Raw genomic sequence first — 8,858 nt, forward strand, 5'->3', positions numbered from 1 at the left:
TACTATTTTAAGCTTAGGTTTAGGGTTTTGGGGTAAGAGTTTTTGGAGTTAGGTTAAGGGTTTTTGGAGTTAGGGTAAGGTTAAGGTTAAGGGAAAAGAGGATTTTTTAAATGGTGGAAGAAATGTTACACTCCAAAAAGTCAATTTCCCCAAACACACAGCTGTGTCCCAGCGTATCAGCCTAATGATGTTACCTGTACCTTGAGGGCCTGCAGTCTGGCCTGCTCCTCTTCTAAGGCCTGCAGTCTCTCCTTCTCGTCCATGCGGCTGAAGGACATGCCTGTACTGGACAGAGATGTCACCGCACTGGACAGAGTGGACGCTCTATAGTGGGAGAACAGGGAGAGAGGACAGCTTTTATATACAGTATAAACGTGAAGAGGGTGAGCGAGAGAGAAAAGAGGAACCAGAGATTTAGATAGTGTATATACCACTGGTAGCAGCGATAGTCTCTGATTCAGAGAGGTTAAATACGGAGGACACATTTCGGTTGAATGCATTCAGTTGTACAACTGACTAGGTATCCTCATTTCCCTTCATGTAAATGCTGACAAAATTAGTTGAATTTCAAACCTCTTGTCTCCACTGGGAGGAATGTCTTAAGGGTTTTATGGTAAAGAATAACAATGCTCTTGTTATACAGGTTTTATGGTAAAGTATAACTATGCTCTTGTTATACAGGTTTTATGGTAAAGTATAACTATGCTCTTGTTATACAGGTTTTATGGTAAAGTATAACTATGCGCTTCTTATACAGGTTTTATGGTAAAGTATAACTATGCTCTTGTTATACAGGTTTTATGGTAAAGTATAACTATGCTCTTGTTATACAGGTTTTATGGTAAAGTATAACTATGCTCTTGTTATACAGGTTTTATGGTAAAGTATAACTATGCTCTTGTTATACAGGTTTTATGGTAAAGTATAACTATGCGCTTGTTATACAGGTTTTATGGTAAAGTATAACTATGCTCTTGTTATACAGGTTTTATGGTAAAGTATAACTATGCGCTTCTTATACAGGTTTTATGGTAAAGTATAACTATGCTCTTGTTATACAGGTTTTATGGTAAAGTATAACTATGCTCTTGTTATACAGGTTTTATGGTAAAGTATAACTATGCTCTTGTTATACAGGTTTTATGGTAAAGTATAACTATGCTCTTGTTATACAGGTTTTATGGTAAAGTATAACTATGCGCTTGTTATACAGGTTTTATGGTAAAGTATAACTATGCTCTTGTTATACAGGTTTTATGGTAAAGTATAACTATGCGCTTCTTATACAGGTTTTATGGTAAAGTATAACTATGCGCTTCTTATACAGGTTTTATGGTAAAGTATAACTATGCGCTTCTTATACAGGTTTTATGGTAAAGTATAACTATGCGCTTCTTATACAGGTTTTATGGTAAAGTATAACAATGCGCTTCTTATAAAGGCTTTATGGTAAAGTATAAATTTGCATGTGCTTCTTCCACAGGTTTTACAGTAGGCATAATGCAGTGGTTCAATGCCAGTCCAGTAGTACCTGGTGTCAGCACTGAGCTCCTTGGTCTTCTTCCCCTCCAGAGAGGCTAGGTGCTGCTCCAGAGCCTCCAGGAGACTACTGGGGGCCTGGGGGAGGACGAGGAGAGAGGGAGAACGAGGAGAGAGGGAGAACGAGGAGAGAGGGAGGACGAGGAGAGAGGGAGGGAGGGAGGACGAGGAGAGAGGGAGGACGAGGAGAGAGGGAGGGAGGACGAGGAGGGAGGGAGGACGAGGAGAGAGGGAGGGAGGGAGGGAGGGAGGGAGGGAGGGAGGGAGGGAGGGAGATGAGAGGAGAGGGAGGGAGGGAGGACGAGGAGAGAGAGGGAGGGAGGGAGGGAGGACGAGGAGGGAGGGAGGACGAGGAGAGAGGACGAGGAGAGGACGAGGAGGGAGGACGAGGAGAGGACGAGGAGGGAGGGAGGACGAGGAGGGAGGGAGGACGAGGAGGGAGGGAGGACGAGGAGAGAGGACGAGGAGAGAGAGGGAGGGAGGGAGGACGAGGAGAGAGAGGGAGGGAGGGAGGACGAGGAGAGAGAGGGAGGGAGGGAGGACGAGGAGAGAGAGGGAGGGGGGGGTAAGAGGGAGAAGGGGATGAGACTTGCCAAAATAAAACTCATTCTCACTGTACCCGCTCCGCTCTCTGTCACTCATTCACCTCTGAACACACTGATCAAAACACAGAGTCCCAGAAAATCCTTCTCAGAATAGAACTAAGGCTTTGTCCCCAACGGCTCCCTATTCCGTTCATAGTGCACAGGGCTCAAAAGCAGTGTCCTCTACAGGGAATAGGGTGCTATTGGGGATAAAGCCCACAGCTACATGCACTCTGTATAAAGTAGGTTAACAGGTTCCAGGAAAACAGATGGACATCTGAACAGAGTGGAAGGAGGAGGAAACAGAACAGGAGGGAAAGGAGGGAGTCGAGGTGGTTGGGAAACACGGGTCACATTTTGTCCTGTCCGGTTCGTGCCAAAATATACATAACACCCGGAGGGGTCACAGCCGAGTTGGACAAGGCTGCTTCTTTGGCTGTGCGTCCCAAATGCATTAAAAGAGAGATTAGGGTGCCATTTCAGATGCATCCCAAGAGAAAGAGAGGAGATTGCTTCAATAGGAGGTTGTGTCTCAAATAAGGGATCATATACCATGTCAGGGATGGGCTACTGTGATGGGGTGGGGACCATAAAGAAATAACAAATCAGACTTCACGAGGGGCAGCAGTGGTTCGGGGGTGCCCACATCCATACACCAGTAGTGCACTACTTTACACCCGAGCCCTATGTAGTGCACTACTTTACACCAGAGCCCTATGTAGTGCACTACTTTACACCAGAGCCCTATGTGGTGCACTACTTTACACCCGAGCCCTATGTAGTGCACTACTTTTGACCACTATGGGACATGAAGGTAGCAGCTCTATAGGGTTCTGGTCAAAAGTAGACCACGTGTAGATCGTTTAGAGCACAGCCAGGGGCCAGGGGCCCACGCAGCCAGGGGCCTCTGTTTAGACAGAGGAAATATTAGCTCAGACACACACTGTTCTATTCCCTCCAACAAAATAACCACATTCCCAAACATTCCACCTTGACACACAGAGAGAGATGGGAGAGAGAAAGAAATGGGAGAGAGAGCGAGAGAGATAGGAGAGAGAGAAAGATAGGAGAGAGAGAGAGGGAGAAAGAGTGTGAGAGAGAAAGAGAGGAGAGGGAGAGAAAGGATAGAACAAAAGAGTGAAGTAAAGGGAATAGTTGTTATTTTATCCACTAGTCTTCCCCTGACAACATTTGAAGTTTAAAAGAGAGAAAAAGGAAAATGTTTTGATGTCAATGTTACAACTACGATGTCTTAATGCATAGCAGGGCTCTACGCATTTCTACAACGAGCACGTGTGAGCCTAATTTGAAAAATATAGGTGTATATAAAGAAATGTAGGACTAGAATGAAAAATAGAGATTTTAAAAAGACGGAATCCTTAATTCCAGGTCGCACAGCAAAATATTTAGGTTGCACTGTAGAGCCCTGCATAGCATACAAACATTACAGTAATAATCAGAGGGTGAAATATAGGTTGAATTCATACGCTTAATGGGTGACAAACATTCTTTATCAACACTCTATGGCTGTCTGATTAAAGGAAAGAGAGGACCATTCAATGTATATAGCTGACCTCTGAGGTGGGAGGTCTGTCTGGACGTGCGTTCATGCATGGGGGGGGGGGGCTTCATGCAAACCAGAGCACACGCTAAGGTCAAGTCAACAACTTCCTGTTACAGCAGCCACCATGACGAAGGCCATTGACTTCACTCTTCAGCTGAAGTAGTGCTGGTATTTCTAGGGAGGGGAGATGCTCGGGGAAAAGCATTACAGTAAGTAACCCACCACCTACAATGCATGATCCTTTAACTGCCTGTTGGGGGAATGGTAGAGGGCTTGTTTTACTTCACAGTAGTCTGCAACGCATCATGTTTCACATCACTGCCAAGCTCATTGCCTATCTGGGCCTCCGCTGTCACCACTGTCACCACTTTAAAACAAATGAACCAATAGATTCCTAGGGTACGCACAACGCATCATGTTGAAGACAAAGAGACGAGTACAGAGAAAAGAGGGAGATCAACAAAATGAGTAGCAAAAGAGGAGAGAATAAGAGAGAGAGAGAGAGCTGTTACATGAATGAATGGACGGATGGGTGAAGATGTGTGTGTGGAACCAGAAGAAGAGAGGAAGAGATGAAAATGTAGACTGACCTGTGAGAGATCGGGGATATCACCCTGATCTATTCCAACTTGCTGTTGTCACAAACACACAAACGGAAAACAAAAACAGGCCAACGGAAAAACAACAGGGGGGGGAGAAAGGGGGAGGGATAAAGGGGGAAAAAATAAAACAAGGGAATCATTACTTCCATGCAGTGACCAAGGTGGCTGCGTACCAATAACGTCTCCTTCCTCCCGAAGTGTGCACCTGGTCACTACTTCCCACAAATGTAAAAGCATTGGATTGGAGGGTGCTAGTGTGTTTCTATATGCCAGTCATTTCCTTTCAAACCCATGTTGTGTGTATGTACCGACATGTGTGACTGATACACACACAAACACACCTTTTTAAATGTATGGCACTTAAAATGGGGCTTCATCGGCGTCAGTTAATGGGGATCCTAATCATTCAAACCATGAAGAGAAGTGTACACTTCAGGAGAAAGGAGAGATGTATTGGGACGCAGCGTTTGTAAACATCGAAAACAACAGCGGAAACAAAATGAAGATTCCAATCAAACATGCTGACACAACCGGATCGATGAATATGATTGGACGATCTTGAGTATGCCCTTGTGACTGACCAATGGGAGACGAGACATGTTGAGGGTGTGGTGAATGAATGGTGAGCAAATTGAACACATTGAAACTACGTTGAAATAATATTTTCTACAGAGGGAGAGAGAGAGCGAGCGCGGGGGAGAGAGAGCGAGGGGGAGAGAGAGCGGGGGAGAGAGAGCGGGAGCGCGGGGGAGAGAGCGCGGGAGCGCGGGGGAGAGAGGGGGAGCGCGGGGGAGAGAGAGGGGGAGCGCGGGGGAGAGAGAGGGGGAGCGCGGGGGAGAGAGAGGGGGAGCGCGGGGGAGAGAGAGGGGGAGCGCGGGGGAGAGAGAGGGGGAGCGCGGGGGAGAGAGAGGGGGAGCGCGGGGGAGAGAGAGGGGGAGCGCGGGGGAGAGAGAGAGGGAGCGCGGGGGAGAGAGAGGGGGAGCGCGGGGGAGAGAGAGAGGGAGCGCGGGGGAGAGAGAGGGAGCGCGGGGTAGAGAGAGGGAGCGCGGGGTAGAGAGAGGGAGCGCGGGGGAGAGAGAGGGAGCGCGGGGGAGAGAGAGGGAGCGCGGGGGAGAGAGAGGGAGCGCGGGGGAGAGAGAGGGAGCGCGGGGGAGAGAGAGGGAGCGCGGGGGAGAGAGGGAGCGCGGGGGAGAGAGGGAGCGCGGGAGAGAGAGGGAGCGCGGGAGAGAGAGGGAGCGCAGGGGAGAGAGGGAGCGCAGGGGAGAGAGGGAGCGCAGGGGAGAGAGGGCGGGGGAGAGAGGGCGGGGGAGAGAGGGCGGGGGAGAGAGCGCGGGGGAGAGAGCGCGGGGGAGAGAGCGCGGGGGAGAGAGCGCGCGGGAGAGAGCGCGGGAGAGAGCGCGGGAGAGAGCGCGGGAGAGAGCGCGGGAGAGAGCGAGCACCTAACCTCCACCCCATCTAAGGTTAATTTTTGGAGGTGTACGGCTACGTACATGAGTTGGCGTACTCTGTGTGTGTGTGTGTGTGTGTGTGTGTACACGTCTGTGGCCTTTTCTCATTGGGCAAAAGTCCGTTCTCTCTCTCCCCCGTCCTCCGGGAAAACGATAAGTGCTCGACAAGTGTGTTAGTTACTAGGCAAGCGGACGATTGTCCTGCCCTCGTTGAAAGCCTCCTTTTGGCGAGGAAGCACACGGGTATCCTACCACGGAAGAGTGTTGCCATCTGCCACACACCCTGATTAAATCAGCTGTAGTATCATCAGAGGAGAGAAACACGCATTTAAAAACACGATAGACTGTGTTTGACCTATAAAATGTCAAACATTTTACAGTTCCTAGTTCACATCCTAGTTCACTCTCCTCGCCGCCTATCCTCGATTACCTTTGACCTTACTGAAAAGTAGGCGAGAGAGGACGGAGAGAGAGAGGACGCAGGATTTGGCCTGTGAGTTTGCGTACAGTGTGCGTGTGTACCTCTGCTACTTTGAGAAACTCAGACAGCTTGGTCATCCTGTACAGGAACTTCTTATAGATGTCCAACGCCTCTTTACACTGACCCTTCTTCAGATCAAAATACTTCTCTGAGACAGAGAAAAAAGGAGAGACAGAGACAGGATTGGCGAGACAGAGAGAGAAAAAGAGAGGACAGGAGACAGCAGAGACAGACAGCAGAGGACAGGAGAGACAGAGGACAGGAGAGACAGAGGACAGGAGAGACAGAGGACAGGAGAGACAGAGACAGAGAGAATAGAAGAGACAGAGGAACGTACAAAAAAGCCATTAGTAGAGAGGGTGACACTCAGAAATACATCTCAACCTGTCAAGACAGAGCCACAGCATTACACACACACCCACCCGTTAGAAAGCGGAGCTCACAGCCTATAGACACACTGTAATGTTCATTGATATTCCCTGTCTGAGAGTCTAGCATAGCAGATTTAAAATCACATCAAATTGACACAAGAACTTTAAATCTCATTGCAAGAAGCAACACAATGTGATCAGGATAACAGCCACAAGTACCAATCTAGTGTTGAAGGCTCACAGTCTACATACAATTATCATCAGTACCAATCTAGTGTTGAAGTCTCACAGTCTACATACAATTATCATCAGTACCAATCTAGTGTTGAAGGCTCACAGTCTACATACAATTATCATCAGTACCAATCTAGTGTTGAAGTCTCACAGTCTACATACAATTATCATCAGTACCAATCTAGTGTTGAAGGCTCACAGTCTACATACAATTATCCTCAGTACCAATCTAGTGTTGAAGTCTCACAGTCTACATACAATTATCATCAGTACCAATCTAGTGTTGAAGTCTCACAGTCTACATACAATTATCATCAGTACCAATCTAGTGTTGAAGTCTCACAGTCTACATACAATTATCATCAGTACCAATCTAGTGTTGAAGTCTCACAGTCTACATACAATTATCATCAGTACCAATCTAGTGTTGAAGGCTCACAGTCTACATACAATTATCATCAGTACCAATCTAGTGTTGAAGGCTCACAGTCTACATACAATTATCCTCAGTACCAATCTAGTGTTGAAGGCTCACAGTCTACATACAATTATCATCAGTACCAATCTAGTGTTGAAGGCTCACAGTCTACATACAATTATCATCAGTACCAATCTAGTGTTGAAGGCTCACAGTCTACATACAATTATCCTCAGTACCAATCTAGTGTTGAAGGCTCACAGTCTACATACAATTATCATTAAAAAAAAAACATAAAAGAACAGGAAATCAAGTGATTTACATTTTTTAAATCTGTTCCCAACTTTTCCCAATTGAGACGCGTGATCGTATACAATCGTAAGTAAGGTTTGAAAATGAACATGTTTTAGTCATATTATATCTGTTTGGGATTATTGGTCAAATGATTTGCAGTCTCCAAATGATTTGTAATTATGTTCCCGGACCCCCGTCCATCCACTCAATCATTTTTAATTTTTAATAAAATCGGCCTGCAGCTGAATCTAGCTGATAATCCCTACTACTTTACTCAGCAAGAAAGAATGGTTAAATCTGATTCTAGACCTGTCCTTACCCAGTAGGTTGATGACACCCTCGTTGTAGGCAGCAAACAGACGGATGGAGTCTTTAAACAGCAGCATGAAGGCTGCATTGATGACTCCGTTAGTTAACTCATTAGGGTTGGCCTGGACAGAGACAGAGAGACAGACAGAGAGAGAGAGAGAGAGACAGACAGAGAGACAGGGACAGAGAGACAGGGACAGAGAGAGAGAGAGAGACAGGGAGACAGAGAGAGAGAGACAGAGACAGAGAGAGAGACAGAGAGAGAGACAGGGACAGAGAGAGAGACAGGGACAGAGAGACAGGGACAGAGAGACAGGGACAGAGAGACAGGGACAGAGAGACAGGGACAGAGAGACAGGGACAGAGAGACAGGGACAGAGAGACAGGGAGACAGAGAGACAGGGAGACAGGGAGACAGGGAGACAGGGAGACAGGGAGACAGGGAGACAGGGATGAAGAGGGGGGGGGGTGAAGAGGGGGGGAAGGAGCAGGCCCGAGGAGGAAAGAGGGAGGAAGAGAATAATACCAAAAACATATTTCTCGATCTCTCAATCTCCAAAAAACACTAAATTAAACGTCAGTTCACATCTGAAGCCCATCTCTCCCACTATAAATACACACATTTCATTGAATACACACCCCACAACCCACACTTACCTGGAAGTCTAACAGTGTGTCTAGTTGGTTCTGGATAATCGGCAAGGTCTTGATGAGCTTCTCTGTGCTCATGGTGCGCATCACACCGTCAATCCTAAACACATACATGTGTAGTCAGTTTCCTTTTCCTGGACCAGCTGGTAGTGGCAGGTTGCTTAGGCCCGTTTTACCCCATTCATCGCATAGAAGCAACCTGACTCCTACTGGGCTGACTCAACTTGGCTCAGCAGACCGGCCCGGTACAGTCCTAGTAGGCTCAGCAGGCCGGGCCAGTAGAGCTCAACTTGGCTCAGCCCGGTACAGTCCTAATAGGCTGTAGATATATGAACTATTGTGTACTACCCTCTCTTCATCTTG

General features: G+C 47.3%; 1 protein-coding gene across 12 annotated transcripts in view; it reads right to left on the minus strand.

Annotated features, from left to right (window-relative positions):
* The window catches only part of LOC139561485 (phosphatidylinositol-binding clathrin assembly protein-like), a 78,867-nt gene that overhangs the window by 21,743 nt on the left and 48,266 nt on the right, over window positions 1–8,858 (minus strand). For 5 of the 12 annotated variants that reach the window (XM_071378623.1, XM_071378614.1, XM_071378618.1 and 2 more), the window contains exons 4-11: window positions 8,844–8,858; window positions 8,502–8,595; window positions 7,855–7,966; window positions 6,260–6,366; window positions 4,278–4,319; window positions 3,917–3,937; window positions 1,532–1,617; window positions 195–324 (exon numbers count right to left, since the gene is read on the minus strand). The exon at window positions 8,844–8,858 is cut by the window's right edge and continues 88 nt beyond it. In XM_071378623.1, the coding sequence (XP_071234724.1) occupies window positions 195–324; window positions 1,532–1,617; window positions 3,917–3,937; window positions 4,278–4,319; window positions 6,260–6,366; window positions 7,855–7,966; window positions 8,502–8,595; window positions 8,844–8,858 (607 nt within the window). The remainder of the gene's footprint in view (window positions 1–194; window positions 325–1,531; window positions 1,618–3,916; window positions 3,938–4,277; window positions 4,320–6,259; window positions 6,367–7,854; window positions 7,967–8,501; window positions 8,596–8,843) is intronic. The other 7 variants (XM_071378613.1, XM_071378624.1, XM_071378620.1 and 4 more) reach the window with 5 other exon arrangements.

This window comes from Salvelinus alpinus, chromosome 31 (genome assembly GCF_045679555.1).
Source record: "Salvelinus alpinus chromosome 31, SLU_Salpinus.1, whole genome shotgun sequence".
Classification (NCBI taxonomy): domain Eukaryota; kingdom Metazoa; phylum Chordata; class Actinopteri; order Salmoniformes; family Salmonidae; genus Salvelinus; species Salvelinus alpinus.